At 38.0% G+C, this 21963-nt stretch overlaps 1 protein-coding gene across 1 annotated transcript in view; it reads left to right on the top strand.

Annotated features, from left to right (window-relative positions):
• cacna1aa (calcium channel, voltage-dependent, P/Q type, alpha 1A subunit, a) overlaps positions 1 to 21374 on the top strand; it is a gene marked incomplete at both ends in the record, with an annotated part of 123584 nt that extends 102210 nt beyond the window's left edge. The window contains 8 exons of the mRNA XM_081388655.1: positions 1179 to 1282; positions 4781 to 4890; positions 5554 to 5689; positions 7387 to 7500; positions 11134 to 11172; positions 15483 to 15681; positions 17371 to 17615; positions 20760 to 21374. Coding sequence (XP_081244781.1) covers positions 1179 to 1282; positions 4781 to 4890; positions 5554 to 5689; positions 7387 to 7500; positions 11134 to 11172; positions 15483 to 15681; positions 17371 to 17615; positions 20760 to 21374 — 1562 coding nt within the window. The remainder of the gene's footprint in view (positions 1 to 1178; positions 1283 to 4780; positions 4891 to 5553; positions 5690 to 7386; positions 7501 to 11133; positions 11173 to 15482; positions 15682 to 17370; positions 17616 to 20759) is intronic.
• Between the last annotated feature and the right edge of the window lie 589 nt (positions 21375 to 21963).

A 21963-nucleotide genomic window follows, 5' to 3' on the forward strand; every position in this document is an offset into this window, starting at 1 on the left:
CTTATCCAGTGTCTGTACTATTAGCACTCATTTAGTTTTGGTTATCTAGGAACGTATATTGTTGTTGTCACCAGTATTTTGTTGTTGGTCCACCTTGTGCCTTTTACACATAAAACATTACAAAAAAAAAAACAGTGAAAGATGTTTCAAGGACACCTGTTGTATTTCCGTTATCTTTAGCATGTTTAGCTCCTCCACTTCCACTAAGTAGAGAAACTGCAACTTAACAAAAAAACATATTGAGTGTATATTCAAGTGCTACAAAAAAACAGTGATAACAGCCTTACTTGTACGCTCTAGCTCACTATGCCTGAGATCAGGGGGTGCCTTACTATAGATCAACCCTCTATAGATGTCTTTTCACTACAGGGGTTATGAGATTCCTGACAAGATGTACATAAAACAGTATTAAAAAATTTGTATTGCATCACTAATATGCAACCAATAAGATGTATGTGCAAGCTTGCCGGTAAGACATGCTAAATGCTTACTATATTATGAGACTTGCTTAAAACTAGATAGCCTAATGCTTGCTAGATGCTCCAAAAAAGCATGAAATAATGAGGTGGCGTTGCTGTCACACAATAAAGCTTTTGGTCAAATCATAATGCTAGTAATATAAAAGTACGTTTCAGATGAGTTTGCAGCCAGCATGTAATAATTTAGAACGATTTTGTTTGATGCTAATTTTATCTTCATTGTTCTATGCAGATCCTATACAGAGGTGGTGACCATGGCTTTAAACACCACTAAGCATGGCATGTAAACCTAGTCTGAAGTTACTCTTAGTAACTTCTCCATGTGGACTCGGTTCCATAAAGTGGCAAAGACCATTTATTGGGAGACCGTTTTACCTTGTTTACTGTATCTAGGAGTTATGTTGTAGTTTGGTGTCAGTTCTTGCAATACTTTGACACTTAAAACAGTAGAAACAGTAAGAGTATTTAAAATACTGATCATAAAAATGAAGTGCATAAAGCCCAGTTTAGCCATTTTAATCAGTCTGCTTGTGAAAAGACCATTGGCTCTGTGTGTGTCGATTTGACACTCTTTGTTTGTGCATGTGAGTTTGTGCATCTGCGTTTGTCGTGTGCATGTCCCGTCCTCACTCCCATCCACCTTGCTCAGGGTCCATCTCACCTTGTCTAATCGTACAGGGTAACTTGTCCATTTCTCAGCAGCGACAGACCTGACAGTGGGAAAAATCTACGCTGCCATGATGATCATGGAGTATTATCGGCAAAGTAAAGCCAAACGGACTCAAGCTCTCCACGATGAGCAGGTATGCCGTCTTCCTCTCACCCTGCAGTCAAAACCTCAATCCACAATGAGCTGTGACAAGCAATCCTCAATCCATTTTCACCAAACTCTGTGGATGTGCCTCTATTTAAAAAAAAAAAAAAACATTCTTAGTTAGTACCAATGGAGATCTGCAGCCAAAACTCTCACCTTCAGATGGAGAACCAGTGAAAATGTGCTGGATCCTTGCTGCTTGCCACAGTTCATGTGGAATCTGAGAATAAACTGTTCTTCTCTATCAAATTTGACAATGTACTCACCCTCTCTTTCTAATTTCATGAATGTGAGTTATAACTTTCTTGGTACTTACTTAGTAGTTAAATAGATTTAACTGGTTTCTTTGCTTGGACCTTCATCATGACTATTTTTATCCAAACTGTTGATCGTGATGTTAGCTCAGCATTTTACTGTTACTAAGAACAACCATTTGAAATTAAAGCACTACATTAACAAATGCATCTCTGCCACAAAATAAGATATATATGGAACGAAAGGTGAAGTGTCTGATTTCTGCACCACTAGTGTCTCCAAATGGAACAATGGACAAAAGCCTATAGACCTGCCCCAAACACAATTTAGTAATCTTTAATCAAAATCATCCCTCCCCTCAAGAAACCTGTCACTCGCATGAGATCACAGCAATTAGCAAATTTCAACAATCCAATCAATTCCACATTGACAAAATCCAGCCCCGCCCCATATTTTTCCCCCTCTCATTCGAGATGCACTTATATATGTCATATTAGGGGAGAAAAGTCGATCGCAATTTCTGTTTTGTGTCGACTTCAAGCTGGGACAAGAAAAGTATTTTTACATTGATAAAATTACACACATCACCTTTAAGCTCTGTGTGGGTTGAAAAATCAGGCCTTCTATACCCGGATTGAATGCACAATGTATTTGTTGTGCATTCAAAGTAAACAGAAGAGACGGAGTAAGATATGTTATGTCGTCTTTGTCCAGCAGTGCTTCTTAACTGAATTGTGAATTTTGAAACATTTAAGCTGATCTCTTTAATTAGTGAAAACAACTGTAAGGACTGAGGGAATTTCATGAAGAAATGTTATCTCTCAAATCATCTCCCTTGGAAAACTAGACTTGCAATCGTAATCTACAGATTTAAATCACATCTGTGCCATTTGTGGCATCTATCCAAGAAGTGAAAAGAAATAGGATAAACCTGGGGATTCTTGTAATAATGACCCTTAAAAGGTGTTATAATTTTGAAAGTATTGCATTGCATGATTGCCCTCTTCCACATAAACTTCTAGATTGATAATTCATTGCCAAATTTACTGACTGACATAGATAATTGCTCATTTTATGAAGTCACTTGCAGTGAGTGGTTTATTTTTTCAATATCTAATGGGTTGTTTTAATTTTGTCCATTCATTCTACCAACTGAATAACAGAATAATGTGTGTCCTTCTATAATTGAATCCCAGCAGTTTACTCTATGACTATTGATTATTAGCAGTTACCATGATTTTGTTTGCTGAAGGAGTGTACAAAATCATTGTTTAGGTTATTTTTTTTATTTTAGCAGTCAAACACAACACTTTGATTTCCTCGTTGGTTTATGTGAAGATGGTTATACATGTGTTTTCATTGATTATGAATATTAGACTGAATATTAAAGTTTAATGCAACATGGGCCTGGTCTACAGTTTAAACTGGTTTGTTCTTGTGTGATCTACAACTCTACATCCACATGAAAGTTGACCACAGTTTCATAAACATGGCGATGGCCTGTATACAATCTCGGTGGTAACCCATGATGTTTCTTGTGGATGTAGCAGTTTACCATTGAGCTTGCTAAGCTTTTCCTCATACAGCCTATCTCCTAACTCATCCATTTGATAGAGTTTAGTAAAGTGTGCATGTTGTTCACAATGATTTATATTTCTTTTATCAGCTCTCATTCAACTTTTACTTCCTGTCATGAGATTTTTATATAAAACCTGCCTTTACATTCTACATGCATTTTGTGTTTCTCGCTGGATTGGGTAATTATTTTTTTTTTTTCCTTCATTTTCCAAATCTCAAGGTGTCATTTTTGGCTGGTGGAACCAATGATTTGCTTTATGGGTCAAATACACACAAGTGTTAAAAGTGCCTTTAACGATTATGCAACAGTTTTTACCCCCTCCGGACATATGTCCAGAGGTGGTAAAAACTGTTGCATAATATATATATATATATATATATATATATATATATATAATTTTTTTTTTTTTTTTTTTTTTAATCAGTAGTCATTCGGAGTCAGTGCAGTATCTATCGAAACCTATAGGGTTTAGTTACATCACAGCTATGTGGCTACTTTTTTACTCATTTTGGAGGTGGTATTCAGGGACATTCTCTTTCTAGAAAACATTTTATTGGACATAAATCTGTGTTTTACAGAAATAGTCATCAATAATATCTGTTTTAAATGTGTACACTACCATTACAAAAGTTTGGGGTCTGTGGGATTTTTTTTTTTTTTTTTAAAGGGCTGCATTGACAAAATATAGTGTAAAACATTATGAAATATTATTACATTTTAGATTTTTATATATATATATATATATATATATATATATATATATATATATATATATATATATATATATATATATATATATATATTTTTTTTTTTTTTTTTTTTTTTTTTCAAATGAAATTTATTCCAGTGATGGCATTTACTCAGCATCATTACTTCAGTCTTCAGTGTCACATGATCCTTCAGAAATCAATCTAATATAATGACTTTCTGCTCAACAAACGTTAACTTTAATGTTGAAAACAGCTGTGCTTCTAAATATTTTTGTGGAAAGTGTGATATATTTTTTCAGGATTATTTTATGAATAGAGAGAATTTATTTGAAATACAAATCTTTTGCAACATTATAAATGTATGTCCATTTTGACCAATTTAATGTGTCCTTGCTGAAATAAAATGAATATGGTTTATATATATATATATATATATATATATATATATATATATATATATATATATATTATTATTATTATTATTATTATTATTATATATGTTTTTTTTTAACTGAGCCTAAACTTTTGAATGGTAGTGCATATTTGCTAAAAGTGAATTCCTGTCTACGTTATATGTGTACACTTGTGTATAAGTTACTTCATAGCTAACAATCAACCCAATCTTGATATTATCGGGTCTGCTGAATGACACCAAGATTTATCACCACTGTTTAGCAGTCAGTTGGTTACAGACACTTTTCATTTACTGGGACAATGAAAGTAAATGATTTCTCAGCATGGTACCATCGACAGCTTTCAGGCAGTACAACTCACAGGATAAATCCATTTACCCATAATGCTCCTGGAATGCCTCCTGACTGACCGCTGCTGGATCCCCTCCCCATTCGCACATGGGATGCTTTGCATCCCATGTTTTTCCCCAACCCCATTTTCCCATCAGCTTGCCTGATACCAGCTGTAGGCCATGTTGTATCTTACACAGAATCGAACGCCATTAATGTTTCAGCGTGTGGAGCCGCCGTCTCCAAGCCAGGATGTGGGGCAGGGACTTACTGGCCTTCCTGAAACTCAACTGCACCCAGCAAATCATCTGTGAGTAGCACCCTCTCCATTTCCTTGCCAGTCTCTCTCCCAAAGTATTAAAGTTTTTAGTGTCAATGTCAGTGTTAACAAATTACTGACATAAATATTAATAAAGGGTTTTTCTTTTATTATTTTGTCAATGATGACGAAACAGAGACAAAAAAGAAATACATTAATGTGTACATTATGACAATAATTAAATTATTTTATAGCAAATTATAAGATTAGAGGAATTATAACAAAATATCAACCATTTTTGTTGAGGAAAAATCCAGAAAGAATATAAGTGAAAGAGTTTCAATTAACCTAATCCCAGTCAGTAATGACAAGTATTCATTCTAGTTAGAGTAACATTTATTTAAACTAATAAATATGACATGATGACATATTGAATTCAAAGGTTCTTTTCACCAAAAGATAAAAACTATGATTAAAACAAAAAAACTTAAAAAATTGTATTGCTGGCCACTTTTCATTCTCTTCTTTTTTATAATCCATGACCAATAAAACAAAAACAATAAATGTTAATGAAGATCATCTTCCCTCTTCTTGGCTCTAATGGACATCTAATGAGAAAATCATCTAAACCACAATGCTCATCAAACCAGAGCCTTGAGCCCTTCAAGAAATGTAGAGAGCTTGTAACCTGACTAAATATGGGTGTGTTGTCAGGCCTGTTGATGAAAGGATACCGGAGAGCCAATCATGGGTGACGGCGCGAGCTCAAGAGATGTCTCAGAAAGCAGGCAGCTGGAGTCCTGAAGGCCAACACCCAGACGACACAGCAGATAACCACAGACAATCTCAGGTACACAGAGCCTGCAACATCTCATTTACAATTTACTATTAGGGTATTCATATAAATGCTTGAAATTAAGGTAAAAAAATATATATATTTTAGGTTAGTGCATCACTGCATTCTTAACCTCAAGCATTACCAGATTAATATGGTGGTACAACAATAAATACAAGTAAAATTGTCCCCACACACTACTGTATGAGATAAAACAATAGTTTTCTAAATGTGAGAGCCACTATTTCATTAGTTATGAATTCTACAGCAGCATGCTAACTCACTCACAGCATGATAATTATTTGTTAGAGCTCAGGATGTTCATGTAGTGTCACTCCATTGGACGTCGCAGTGGATCGATAATATCTTCTCTGCCTTTATAAGATAGCATATCAGATATTCAGTCTTTTGTGGAGGGTATTTATTTGAGGTTTTTTTCATAACCATGAATGGCTGGTCTGTCTATCCCTCATCCATGTGCATCTCATTGGCAGAGAGCAACAAAGCACCTTCTCTGTTGCTGAGTAAAAACTGAATTCAGCAGACTTACACACTCTCTTATTCTCGTTTATATTTCCCCTCAGTCTGTGTGTCCATCTGTTATCGTTTATTTTATTTTATTACTCTCACATGTCTGCTTTGTACGGTGAAGCTCATGTCATGGAATATATGCATTAATATTCAGCTGTCTGGGAAGGATGTTTAAACCCTTCCGCAGTTCTGAATGCCATTGTACTGTCAGGAGTTGAGACACTCCTGCCCAGCTAAACTATTTATTAAATTCATGACTGGAACAGCAGGTGTTTTTATCCTAATCTCATCAATGGGGAAGGCAACTTAAGTGATTCATAAGAAGGAAGTAACAAAAGCTTCAGAACAAAGTCCCCAAATTGCTTGGAAAAACACAAGATCTTCTGAGCAGATGCAGTGAGAAACAGTGGGGACATTCAATCCCCAATGATAAAAAAGAAGATTCACACATGGTCCATAAAACTAGTGCACTGTAATCTTCTGAAGCCATGTGGTAGTTTAGTGACTTAAATTTAAGTCTATTTACTGAAAAAAAATCTGTTCATGAGAGAAGCAGCAATGTCTGATTTGTATTTTAATCGTTTGAGTCAGTTCTTGTAAATGAATGTAAATATAAATGAGTGATTCCATTCACTCAGTGAAGAATAAGAAAAATCGGTAAATAACAATATATATTTTTTTATATATTTTCTTTAGATAATTTTGAATTATAGTGCACACATCATTGGAGCAACAATTTGAGCAAAGTTATGACTAACCCTTTAACAAAAGTGCATATGTATATGTGAGTCAACAAAAGAGATGTGTGTCCATATATTTCAAGTTGATGCCCTATATCCTGTTTTAAAACTATTTGTGAAAGAGATTTCACAAGAGAGCGTTGTTTGTAATACCAACATCTCCTGATCTTCTCCGGATAATCTTGTCATTGAATCCCTGCATGTACTTGATAACAGCATCAGATCACTTTATGCAAACCCAACAGCAGTGGCGTGTAGAACAGAGGCTGGGGCAGGACTGTCCTGCTACTCTTGCATCTCCCCACAGGGTGAAGGGAGAGATGAAGGTGGAGATGTCCTCCTTCCATCCACTGTGCTTAGGCCTGCCTCTCAGGCTCCTGGCATTCCTCTCTTGCCTGCTGTCCCTGGGCAGTCATGCATGGTCTCCCTCTGTTTCTGCAGACAGTAGAGATGAGAGAGATGGGGCGGGACGGTTACTCGGACTCTGAGCACTATCTGCCGATGGAAGGCCATGGCAGGGCTGCTTCCATGCCTCGACTCCCAGCAGACAACCAAGTGAGCGCCTCATCCTGTCATTCCTTTGTGTTTCCCCCCTTCCTTTTCTTCTACCCCCTTTTCACATCTGTCTTTCCTTTCCTGGCCCTCCAAACAACCCACTTTCCATTGCTGCCTTTGCATTAAACAAATGTGTCCATTGACCAGATAAAGCAAAGAGAACCCATTATAGCATCTGCAATGGATTGATGTCCTGTACAAGCAAGTGTGAGGGTGAGCTACAAACAAGTGAATTACGTTAAGTCACTAATTCCTAACCACTCTAAATGGCTGAAAGATGCATCAGATCAAGTATAGAGCGATGCAGTCTCTTGAGTGGAAGATTGGAAGTTGGTATTGCAGCCAGTGGCGAGCAGTGACATTTTTGTAACGGGTATGCTGGGTGGCGCGTTTTGTCAAAAATGCACCTTGTACAGAAACTTTGGATGGGCTTATAATAAGCGAGACGCTCACGTTCGCTCTAGACAGAGTGTTAGCTGCTCAGTTGCTTGCTCTCATGACACATTGCAACATAGCTAAAGTATTCCTTATATGTTTGACCTGTTATTGAAAGTAGCCTACATTTACCTGTTAATGCCTTCACATGCACCCGTAAAAGCTTGAGTTGTGTTTGAGCTGAGTCAGGTGCGACTTGCAAAAAGGCAGTTTTTTAAACCAATGAGAATGCGGGACAATGATGACGATACATAACAACAGAGCGTAGGCGCCAAAGCTGTTCTAGATCCGCTTACCCGAAACCCTTCTTAAAGGGTTAGTTCACCCAAAAATGAAAATTATGTCATTAATGACTCACCCTCATGTCGTTCCAAGCCCGTAAGACCTCCATTCATCTTCGGAACACAGTTTAAGATATTTTAGATTTAGTCCAAGAGCTTTCTGTTCCTCCATTGAAAGTCAATGGACGGCATACTGTCCATGTCCAGAAAGGCAATACAGACATCATCAAAGTAGTCCATGTGACATCAGTGGCTCAATTTTAAGTTTATCAAGCGTACAACACGGACACGCTACGCAAAAAACACTGCGTGAACTCACTCGAGGCCCAGAGAGAAGGAAATGGATAGTGGAATAAAGTCGTTATTTTTGTTTACTTTTTGCGCACAAAAAGTATTCTCGTCGCTTGATAAACTTAAGATTGAGCCACTGATGTCACATGGACTACTTTGATGATGTCTGTATTGCCTTTCTGGACATGGACAGTATGCCGTCCATTGACTTTCATGACAATGGAGGAACAGAAAGCTCTCGGACTAAATCTAAAATATCTTAAACTGTGTTCCGAAGATGAATGGAGGTCTTACGGGCTTGGAACGACATGAGGGTGAGTCATTAATGACATAATTTTCATTTTTGGGTGAACTAACCCTTTAACTGGCAGATTTGAAGAAAATTTCCGTCGTTCATCAAATAAATAAATGACAGAGAGTTACATACGTATTGCCAACATTTCACCATGTAAGCTTTATGGTACACCTCAAAAAAGGAAATTTATAGAAATGTATAATGTTAATGTTAAGTAGCAAGCACATACCTGATAGCTGCATTTATAACATTTTCATTAGAGACTGTCTAGCTGTCCAAATACTTTGGGTCATGTTGTGTATCAATCTTCATAACAGATAAAATTCTAAAGAAAAAAAATTGCCTTTTAATGCTGTGAATTAATAGGAAAACATGTTGGGCTCAGAACAGATCCATGATCTTCATCCGCATACCTGTCATAAATATGCATTTTAAGTATTTGTAATTATCAGAATATGTGTTTGATGTGATGTATTCAAGGATACATATTTTTTTGCATTCAAACACTCTCTTATTATAATTGTCTAGATATATGATATCTAGCATATTACAACATGCACCCTCTTTACTTATGATGCATATTTGATGCAGGTCTAGAACAGGTAGAATTTGTGTGTATGTGTTTTTCTTTTCTTTTTTCCTTATCATATTTCTCACCACTGGCCTTTGAGTGAACGCCTCCTCGTTCATACAGACCCAAATATACACATGTCCTTGCCACAAAAAGCAGGTTTATACAAAAAGCAGTAAGTCACACAAATAGGACATCTGAATGCTCTGTGTTCATAAAACACAATACCCAGATGACATACTACATTCTCTGGGATTTTGTAGCACACTTTGCTATCCCATGTTGCTGTGGGAACTGAGAAGCTGAGAGATTAGAAAAGTATTTTTTTTTCTCCCTGAATTAATCATCTAATCATGCGGTCTCATTATAGAATATGTCTTTTCTTCTCTCTTTCTCCTTTTCTTTTCTCTTTAAATTCTTATTTTCCTTTTTGGTTTTAGCTAACTCTGACTTCCTCCCTCAGTAAAGAAGTTACTCAGTGTTCGTACAGTATCTTTACAGTATTTTACTATTGTAAATTAAGCTTTGCATTTAACTTTATTTACAATGCAGTATTACTTTATATAAGTGCTAAAGTGTATTTATATATATAAATTCTGTTTTGCCCAAGTTTGAACTGCATTTCATTCAGGGTCTTAAAGCTCAGTGGAATTTGATGCTGAAGCAAACAGTGACTTGGGAGTTGGTACTGAGATGTGGATTTGTGTGAGCATGTGTATGTGTGTGTGTTTATATCTCCCAAGTTTATGTATGTACACTGCCGTTCAAAAGGTAGGGGTCACTAAGATTTTTTTTTTTTTTTTTTAAGAAATTAATTATTGGATTCAGCAAGGATGGATTATATTGATCAAAAGTGACAGTAAAGATATTTATAATGTTAAACCACAAAAAATATTTAGCAGCACAACTGTCAATCATCATATTAGAATGATTCTGAAGGATCATGTGACACTGAAGACTGGAGTAATTATGCTGAAAATTCAGCTGAAAATACAGATTCACAGGAATTAATGACATTTTACAATATATTCCAAAAGAAAACAGTTCTTTTAAATTGTAATAATATTTCACAATATTACTGTTAAGCTGTTTTATTTCAAATAAATGCAGCCTTGGAGCATAAGAGACTTCATAAAAATAAAAATAAATAATAAAAAAATCTTATCAACCCCAAACTTTTGAACAGTACAGTGTGAGAGTAATTTACATACATTTCAGAAACTAAGTACAAGAGAGTTTTGTTGGTGTGGTCTCATGCTATGCGTAGTACTGTATATGTGTGCAGTGTTGTAGTAGAATACCTCTCTATGGCCACTGTGTCTTGTGATGATCACTGTACCGTTCCTCACCGTATCATTCTGTGTGGTGTACTGTGAGTGTCTCTAACACTGCCTCTGGCCCTCAGTTTGTGTGCTGCTGTGGTAAGTGTCTTTTTCCGTCTCCACTGCTTCTGTGTCTAACCAGGTTCTCTGTCTTTCTTTTCTCTCTTTATTTATATATCTCTCTCTCCTTATTCCCTCCCCTCTTTCGCTCTGTTTTTGGCCTGCCCATCCTAATTTACTGCATGAACCCCATCTCCACCTTTTTCTTCTTTTGAGTGCAATCTCTGTTTCTCTCTCCTTCTCTTTCATGCTTGGGGTCACCCACTGTTAATGTGCTTTGTCTTGTGTAAATGCGGCCCTATGTGCTTCATATGTGTGTATTTGTATGGACATATTTTTGGCGTGTCTTGTGCTTTTATGGAAATGGCTGTATTGCAGCCAAGGAGGAAAGGACGGCACCGGGGAGATAATCTCACTGTATGTGCAACCTCTCTCGTTCATTATTACTTTTTTTCTCCATCATCACTCTGTTTGACCCTGTCTGACTCTAACATCTGTCTTTCTGTCTCTCTGGCCAATTCTCTGGAAATCGCATCATTTGTGCCCGAATATTTCATGAGAAAATACTAGAAAAAACGTTCAATACTGTAACGTTGTTGTTGTTGTTGTTTTTGTTTTTTGACATTAATTATTAAATTATTAAAAGACCCATTATTTCAGCCATTGTAGTTAACTTAATTCAAAATGTTTGATGAAATAATAGTCAAAATTAACTGAAAAAATTAAGGCAATTAAGGAAGAATCATATGTAATATTTAACATATGTATTTAAAAGAAAATTATATATACACAGTTGTAATCTAAATTATTCAACCCCCTTTGCAAATCAGGTTTATAGGCAAAATGTACAGACTTTACAGCTGTTTGCAATGAACAAATCAAATAAAAGTAATTGAAATAGCTCAACACAACAAATGTTTCAAGTGGTTTCCCCAAATTCAACTGAAAATACAACTTTTGATGACTTCTGCAATCTCAAAATTATTCAACCACTTCATGGCAAGCATCTTTAGTACTTAGTGGAACACCCTTTTGCTGTTATGACCTGCTGCAAACGAGATGTATAACCAGACACCAGCTTCTGGCAGCGTTTCTGAGGTATCTTAGCCCATTCCTCATGAGCAATGGCCTCCAGTTCAATAATATTCAGTAACCGCCATCTTCAAATCCCACCAGATATCTTCTATAGGGCTTTTCACACTGCGCTTAACCCTGGGTTACCGTTGTTCTAAACACCGCTTTTAACCCCGGATAAAGGAGCGTTTCACACTTGTAATTTAGATGTGGGGTTTGCACCACTTTTTAACCGGGGTTTTGAAACCCTGCTCTGGAGCAGTGCAAGCACCTCTTTTGCGGTGTTATCTCCGCATTGCGGTGACAAACTTGTACAGTGCGAAACGATGTGGTGTTAGAATGTTACAACTAGATGCTTAGCAACCAACAACCAATCGTGTGCCTTATATTCATGCGCTTTGGACAGTCACTGATCAACGTGCGATGTATATAAACAGTCGTTTCTGGTTATGATAGGAAAAATATCAAACGACGATGGAAAAAGCGACAATTGGAGTGAAGAAAAAAAATTGATATTACAGTAAGCAATGTGTAACATGAGGATGCGCAATGCTAGAGCTTTTATGTAAGCAGGTCACATGCTGTGTTTGTCCAGTCAGTAACACTGACACCGCAAATATGCAAATAAGGACTTTAACCCAGGGTTTAGGAATGTGCAGTGTGAAACTGCAGCTTAGGAATACCCAGGACTAACTGTTATACCCTGGGTATAATATGAGCAGTGATAAACGTGAATAAAGATAACCCAGGATTCCGTTTACCCAGGGTTAACTATTTCAAGCGTGAAAAGCCCTTATGAGGTTCAAGTCAGGTGATTGTGATGGCCACTGTAGAATCTTCCAGGACTACTTCTGCAAACAAGCCTTGGTGGAATTTGTGGTATGCCTGGGATCATTGTCCTGTTGGAAGGTCCAATGACCCCCAAGCTTCAGCTTCCTCACTGACAGCATGGCACTTTCTCCTAGGATTTCCTGATACTTCAATGAAATGATACTTCATGGTGATTCACCACCATTCTTAACTGTAGACAGAGTGTTCTTTTCAGCAGATGCTTCATTCTTCTTCCTCCAGACATATCACTGATCCATAGGGCCGAAAAGATCCAGTTTTGTTTCATCGCTCCACAGAACAGAATCCCTTCTGTGGCTTATTTAAATGAGTTTGAGCACTTTTTTGTGCTTTTGGGTCAGTAGTGGTGTACGTCTTGGAGTTCTGGCATGGAAACCGCATGCGTTTAGTACTCGCCTTACTGTGCAAGCTGAAACCTGAGTGCCTGTTGCCACCAAGTCTTGCTGCAGGTCTTTTGCAGTCACTCAAGGGTTTTTCTGAACTTGTCTTCTCAGAAATATGGTTGCATATGCTTGAGACAAATCCTGTTTTGCAGATTTGTGCTGTTGTGAGGGATTCTATTCAGGGGGTTGAATAATTTTGAGAATTATTTTTTGCCAATAAACCTGATTTGCAATGGGGGTTGAATAATGAATGTGTATATGTACATATGTATATATATATATATAGCATATATAGCATTATTATTTGTACAGCACAGACATATTTTTAGATTTGTGTGCAGATAAAACCACACAAACTCCTTGTCTGCCTCCTCCTAATTTATATCTGCTATCTTTGTGCTTTGCAACACTCATTATGTGCTGTGCTCATGTGCATGTTACATGTTATATGCATATGTCTCCACAGTCTTTGTGCGTGAGTCTGCAATTATCTGTGCTCTGACTGTGAGCGTGTGACTGTGTTGCTGAGCAGAGATGTACGTTTTGGTTTTCAGTGCGTCACTGGGAGAAAAGAGGGTCTTTCTAAGGCGTTTTTTATTTTTTTTATTATTAGTTATTTTATTATTTTTTAGAAAAGTTTGGATGTGTTATTGAGTAACACTTACATCTATACTGGAATATAGTTGTTAAATGCAACACATGATGAAGGAACCACCACTTGTCCTCAGGAAATAAATAATATAAATGAAAACATCATTTTAAATAAAAAAAATTAAAAACTAAAAATATAATGCTACTGTGATGGAAGTGGGTGAGAAAAAAAATAATACATGTTGCTTTCTATAAAATGTAAAACTGTAAGGTAACATTCCTCTACACTGTTTATGTTTTCAAAAAAAGAGAAATGAATATTGACTTGCTGCACTCTCCTAGTCTGTATTTGCTCCAGGTTGCACATCAAAATGGGTGTATGATTTCTATTTGTATCAGATTTCTACAAATGAATCAGTAACTGAAAACTTTTCATGGTATGTAATGTTCCATCCACGACTCTAGGTGTCAGTGTTGATGGTGTTTGATAGTGAAGCTGCACCAAAACAGTCAAATTCATGCTTTTTTGAGATGGAAAGGCTCTAATCAGACTAGAGCAAAGGGTCCAGGGCTTGAGCCACTGCAAACCACCCCACTCTGCACGTCCCTCTTCCTGGACCATATATGTGGTGTTGCCCCACACATTCTCTCTAAAGCCTGGACAGCCCCCTCTCTTCGCTCTTTGCGGTGTGCATGACTGTGAGTGATGGATAGAGGGGTCTGCTGGAAGAAATGTGCTTCTCTCAAATGTTGTAGTAGAATGTTTTTATAACCAATGAGTGTTTTGACTTCATAGATTCAGTCCTGGATGCATGCGGGGCACGACCTTTTGCAGCTATCTTTCAGTTTCTCTCTATTTTTTCATATTTTTTCTATCTTTCTCCTCTTCTCGGTCTCTGCATGGTGAATGGTGATTTTGTTTATGTGTTCGCTGGTATCGGCTGAGTGTGTTCGTCAGGTCATACACAATAAAATCACACCAACTCCCAGACCTGCAGAATTTAACAAGTTTGAAGTCATCATATTGCCCATTTACACCTGGTATTAAGATATGTTTGGGTAGATACGATCACAAATGGTATGCACTATCTACAGACGTAAGCAGGGTGCTTGTCTTGTTTTCCAATAAAAATATCTAAAAAATATCCTTAAAACAAGATCAATTTACTTGAGAAGCAAAAGTATGTAAAATAGCATGACTTGTTGTTTTTGGAGATATATCCATTACTCCAGTCTTCAGTGTCACATGATCCTTCTAAAATCATTATAATATCCTGAATTATTGCTCCAAAATTGTATTATCAATGTTGAAAACAATTGTGCTCCTTAATACTTCATGGAAACTGAGAGATGTTTTTTCAGTTAAAAAGAACAGCATTTATTTAAAGTAAAAATCTTTTGATTTATTGTATCCTTGCTAAATAAAAGTGTGTATGTATGTATATATATAATTTTTTTATTTTTTAAATCTTACTGACCCCAAACTTTTGAATGATGATTCAAGTGATGTGTATATTCACAAAATTGTATACTGTTTCCCTTATATTATCAATATATTATATTATCAAAAGTGGCCACATGAGACTCATAAGTCTCAGCTGACCACTTGTGTCGGGATCACCCGAGACGGATGTTAATACCAGGTGTAAACAAGGCCGTACATTCGCACGACCATCTGCCTGCCGTTACTAAATACTACAGAAATGAAGCTCCCTTCTCAAATCTTCCAGACCCATCTATTTCCAATAAACAGAAAACTCTCTCTTCCTTCGCTCCCTTTTCTTTTCTCTCCCTACCTCTTTCTCTGTCCTGTGCCGACTCTTTCAGCAGACCATCACCGATAACAGTCCTATGAAGCGCTCAGCTTCATCTCTGGGACACGGGCGTCCAGGCCGCTCATTGCGGGGTGAGGACTACGCCATGGAGAGGGTCATCCCAGAAGAGGGTCACAGACATGGGCATCGCCATCGAGACCGCAGTCACCGTGCGTCAGAGCGGTCCCTGAGCCGCTACACTGATGCTGATACAGGTCAGAGACGAAAGCATATATGGGCCATTCTACAGAATTGGTGCAAACTGCTGTCCCACAACCAAAAAAAAACCACATTTAAAAAGCATTTAAGAGTTCAAATTTGAGATGTTTACAAAGATCCCTCTGTTATCTTCTGAATCCCACAATATAATTTCAAATATCGGTAAGCTTAAAAAAATATATATATATATATATATATATATATATATATATATATATATAAATAAAATCATCATTTATTGGGTACTTTCAATTGGGAGGTGGCTGTCCCGAACCCTAACCCCTAAATCTCAGCTTGTGAAAATGATATTGTCATTTATTTTGTATTTTATTTTTAAATCATTAAAACTTTAATAAAAAAATGTTTCCCGCATTTTCAAGTCACTATCGAAACAGTGTGTGTTTTAGTCCATTGGCTGAGACTGATTTTAACCACACCCCTACATTTTTGATCAGGAAGTATTCCTGTGTGCCTCTCTCTCATAGCTTCTCTTTCATTGTAGATAGGTACCATCATTTTGAGAGAAATGTGTTCAAAAGTTTGAAAATCTGTGTGTAACTTTAAGGAACGTCACTACCAAACACCTTTTTTCTGCAATTAAGCAAACATTTTTTGGGTGCTATTCCATAAAATTGTGTTTTTATCTGTGTACAACTGTTCATAACTGTGCTAGGTAACCATGTGCGGGGTTATCATCTTTGAACTAGGCTCATAAGTATCTTAAATTGTCACTACCGAAACGTGGTTAAGTTTCGGTTGTGACATCATGTTTTTTTGAGTATTATTCGATAAAATTTAGTTTTTGTGTGTGTGTACAACTGTTCAGAACTGTGCTAGTTAATCATGTGCTGATTAGCATCTTTGAATTAGGCTCAAAAATAGCTAAAATTGTCACTACCGAAACAGTCATGACCGTAACGTCATCATTGTTTTGGTAGTGACAAAAGCATAATAATTTATTTGGGGGAAATAAACAAAACTTTCGTACAGTTATGCAAATCATTAGTATCTTGGTATGTTTTAGTAGTGTTTTAGTATGCGAGTTAAAATTCTGTAATGTGATGTGGTCGCTACCAATACATTAGTCACTACCGAAAATGTGCCGTCATGACCGAAACATGGATGTTTTGTCTAAAATAAAGTATATTGAATTATCAACTAAGATGTTATTATAGTGTTTGGTTCAATGTATATTCAAACTAATGAATCCTTAACTTTGAAATCAGTATGATTAACTTATTCAAAATACAACAAATCTTATAAATGACAATTGAAATATTGTTAAAATTGTAATTGTTACTGATTTACCTGTGAAAACTTTTTTTTTAAATAGCAAAAAATATGTTTACAAGGTAGATGTAAATAAAATATGAATAGGTCAACATAAGCCTTCTTATTAAATTATTTATTATTGTGTTTCGGTAGTGACAAATTTGGGGAGAGGAAAAATAGTCCAAAACCTTCTGAAAATACAATATGATAATTAACTGCACTAGAAATGTGTACCTTGGATATTATACAATTTGCATACATACAAAATTTGTGGAAAAAGACACATTTTTGCAAGACGTTTCCAACTCTGACTTTGAACCAATTCTGTAGAATGGCCCATATATTTCTGTGTATAAGAGAATAGGAGAGCTAATACTAGTACCATTTTTCTCTCTCTGGCTGTGGCCTAGCAGGTCTTGGTACTGATCTCAGCACCACCACACAGTCAGGAGACCTGCCATCCAAGGAGAGAGACCGGGGCCGGGCCAAAGACCGCAAGCACCACCATCATCACCATCACCACCACAGTTCTGTAGATAAGGAGCACTACGGACATGAGAGAGAACGAGGGGACTACAGCCACAGACAGTCTAGAGAGGGAGACCGCCGCTGGTCCCGCTCACCGAGTGAGGGCAGAGAGTGCCTGACTCACAGACAGGTGGGCAGTTCATTCATATTGAACATGTGCTCATAATGAATCGTATCACAGTTGAGAATTTCTGCAGCACTGCAGTAAAAAAAAAAAAAAAATCTTAATCAGTATTTTTGCCTTCCCTGTTTTCTGGTAAAATGATCAAAGCATCTTTTTTTTTTTTAAGGGGGGGGAAAGTTAAATTTACAAAGAAAAAAAATCCAGAAAGTATTCACAGCGCTTCACTTTTTCCACATTTTGTTATGTTACAGCCTTTTTCCAAAATGGATTAAATTCATTATTTTCCTCAAAATTCTACAAACAATACCCCGTAATGACAACATGAGAGAAGTTTGTTTGAAATCTTTGCAAGTTTATGAAAAAAAAAAAAAAAAAAAAAAAAAAAAAATCACATGTACATAAGTGTTCATAGCCTTTGCTCAATACTTTGTTGAAGCACCTTTGCCACCAATTACAGCCTCAGATCTTTTGAGTATGATGCTACAAGCTTGGCACACCTATTTTTGGGCAGTTTCTCCCATTTTTCTTGGCAGAACTGCTCAAGCTCCATCAGGTTAAATGGAATTGCTGCATTCATCTCGATCCTGACTAGTCTCCCAGTTCCTGACGCTGAAAAACATCCCCAGAGCATGATGCTGCCACCACCATGCTTCAATGTAGGGATGGTATTGGCCAGGTGATGAGAGGTGCCTGGTCTCCTCCAGACATGACGATTGCCATTCAGGCCAAAAAGTTCAATCTGTGTGTCATCAGACCAGAGAATTTTGTTTCTCATGGTCTGAGAGTCCTCCGGGCGGGCTGTCATGTGCCTTTTATGAGGAGAGCCGGGGCTGCCGTTTGGGCTACTCTACCATACAGGCCTGATTGGTGGAGTGCTGCAGAGGTGGTTGTTCTTCTGGAAGGTTCTCCTCTCTCCACAGAGAAATGCTAGAGCTCTGTCAGAGTGACCACTGGGTTCTTGGTCACCTCCAAGACAAAGGCCCTTCTCCCACAATCGCTCAGTTTGACCGGGCGGTAAGCTCTAGGCAGAGTCCTGGTGGTTCCAAACTTCTTCCATTTACGGATGATGGAGGCCACTGTGATCATTGGGACCTTCAGTGCTGCAGAAATTGTTCTGTACCCTTTCCCCGATCTATGCCTCGATACAGTCCTGTCTCAGAGGTCTAGAGACAATACCTTGGACTTCGTGGCTTGGTTTGTGCTCTGACATGCAGTGTTAAGACAGGTGTGTGCCTTTCCAAATCATGTCCGATCAACTGAATTTACCACAGGTGGACTCCAATCAAGTTGTAGAAACATCTCAAGGATGATTGGTGGAAACAGGATGCACCTGAGCTCAATTTTGAGTGGCATGGCAAAAGCTGTGAATACTTATGTACATGTGATTTTTTTCGTGTTATATATATATTTTTTAATTTGTAAAGATTTCAAACAAACTTCTCTCACGTTGTCATTACGGGGTATTGTTTGTAGAATTTTGAGGAAAATAATGAATAAGGCTGTAAAATAACAAAATGTGGAAAAAGTGAAGCACTGTGAATACTTTCTGGATGCAGTGCACTGTGTGTATGTGTGTATATATATATATATATATATATATATATATATATATATATATATATATATATATATATATATATATGTGTGTGTGTACGAGTTTTGCCCTGTTTTGCCTAAGTTTGAACTGCATTTCATTCAGGGTCTTAAAGCTCAGTGGAATTTGATGCTGAAGCAAACAGTGACTTGGGAGTTGGTACTGAGATGTGGATTTGTGTGAGCATGTGTATGTGTGTGTGTTTATATCTCCCAAGTTTATGTATGTACACTGCCGTTCAAAAGGTAGGGGTCACTGAGATTTTTTTTTTTTTTTTTAAGAAATTAATTATTTGATTCAGCAAGGATGGATTATATTGATCAGAAGTGACAGTGAAGATATTTGTAAGGGTTAATGCCCGACGAGGTGTCCATTGTCAGGTATTGATGGACGACAGCGAGGCGTGAACCGTCCGACGCACAGCGGAGCCGAAGTCCATTAATACCTGACAATGGACACCTCGAAGGGCATTAACCCGCTTATACCATGGTCACTTGCCAAATAACACATTTTTAAAACATTAGTTTATATTTTAATTAGTTTTACAATCGAAATCTTTTTACAAACAATAACTTGGTTTCCATGGTTACGCCTGACGGTTTATTTACTAGGTGTCCTCTATCACTTTTTAATGGACACCCTGCAGCCAATCAGAATCGAATATTCACCCAGACCATGGTATAAATAATGTTAAACCACAAAAAATATTTAGCAGATATATTTTATAGATATGTTTCTTAAACAGTAAATCAGTATATTAGAATGATTTCTGAAGGATCATGTGATACTGAGTAGTAATGATGGACTAGTAATGATGCTGAAAAAAAAAATATATATATATATTTATTTTTTCTTCCCAAATCTATTTTAAGAAAACTTTAATTTTAAAATGTAATATTTCACATTTTGTTTTTTGATCAATGAGAAATGAGCAAAAGAAACTTTCAAACAAACTGTGTTTTTATTTTTTTACTGGAAAACAAGACAAAACAACTGATTGGGAAAATGATTTAATGATTTTTGCAGAGAAGCCATGTTTCTTGTATTACAACAGGATGTTTAACTTAAAAGATCCATTTTTTAGGTCTGTTGTTGAGTCATTTTATGCTGTTATCTAGATAATATTGTGACAATATCTGATAGTCAGGCCCAAAAATGATGCGATCAGTCTAAATTTCAGTTTCATTTGAATTGACATTAACTAGCCTAGTTTGTCAAGAACAAACCTGAAGTTATTTTCACAGCTGCAACAGAATTCAATTCTTTTTGTTTTTTGTTTGTTTTTTCTTCCTTGTGTCCTCTCTTTTCCCTGTGATATGTTGCTTAATTTTGGTCGTTTATTTTATGGCTGTTTGCATCGGTCGCTTTGCTCTACTGCTTTGCAATGTCTCTCATTCTTGCATTTCTCTCTCTCTCTCTCTCTCTCTTTTATGACTGCGCTCTTTCCTCTCTTACTGCGGTGTGTGTTTGTGTGTGTCACCTCCTACTGTCTTTCTTCTTGTTGTGTGGTTAATTTTGTGGTTCTGTTTTATTTGCCTTGTTCCATTTTCATGTAGGGCAGTAGTTCAGTAAGCGGCAGTCCAGTCCCCTCCACCTCCGGGACCAGCACTCCCCGCCGCGGCCGGCGTCAGCTACCCCAAACCCCTGCAACGCCCCGGCCCCACGTCACCTATTCTCCCGTGGTCCGTAAGCCCATCGGTGGCACCCCCCCTCCCGGCCAGCAGAACCGACTCCCTACCCCGACCTCCCGTCGGTTCAGTCCGCCTGGCCCCGAGCCCCCGCTTCCCCCTCACCACCACCCGTCGCCTCCCCACCACGGCTCTCCCCGCTCCTCCCGTCATGCGCACTGGGGCCCTGGTCCTACGGAGAGTGTGGAGGGCGACGGTTTCTACGACGACCAAGACTACGAGTTCAATCACAACGAGCCTCCATCTTACGAGCAAAGCCCTGTGCAGGGCAACCCTCACCCACATTCCCCCAGGACTTCCCGCCACAGCACCCCCTCTCAGGGCCACCCGCGGCGCATGCCGAACGGCTACCGTTCGTCCTCGCCCTCTCCGCACCACCACGCCCCCACCCACCCGGGAACGCATAAGCCTCCTCATCCCAGAGGGCCCAGGAAGGGCCTCCATGAACCCTACAGTGAGACTGATGAGGATGACTGGTGCTAGCCTCTGGGACGGGGAGGGGCGAGTCCTTCCGCACTTTTCTGGAACGGACTGCCACCACGCAGAGCGTAGGCTCACAGTAAAACAATACTCTCGCTGGATTGGCAGATCTGTCCGGGGAAACACTTGGCAGTGCGCTGAATGTCCACAGGGGAAATCAAGGCATGATTCGTTTCTTTCTATTTCTTGTTTCTTTTCCATTTCCTCTGCTGCCAAGTGTTTCCCTGAAAGCGACGGACCGCTGACAGTGAATATGAAGACTAACGAATATGAAATCCTGTTCCTAGCCTTTTTCTGAAGAATACAAAAAATGTTTTGATAAGGAGGAGGAATGTCTGAACTTTTTTCCCCCAGGACATTTCATGCAGTCCCTCCGGAAATGAGACGCTACAAACTCTTTAGCACTCGTTTAAAAAAAAAGGTGGATCACTTTTTATTTCACAGAACTTGACTGGAGATTCGTCTATTGCAAAAATCAGTCCAGATGCTGGGAAATATCGATGAGTTTTATCATCTATGTTTACTGTTAATAATTATCCCAGTTGAGGGGGAGGCGTGCGGGTAAATTGTGGGTGGGAGATGGAGGTGAACT

Source organism: Scardinius erythrophthalmus (genome assembly GCF_964197995.2).
Source record: "Scardinius erythrophthalmus genome assembly, chromosome: 1".
NCBI classification, from domain to species: Eukaryota; Metazoa; Chordata; class Actinopteri; order Cypriniformes; family Leuciscidae; genus Scardinius; species Scardinius erythrophthalmus.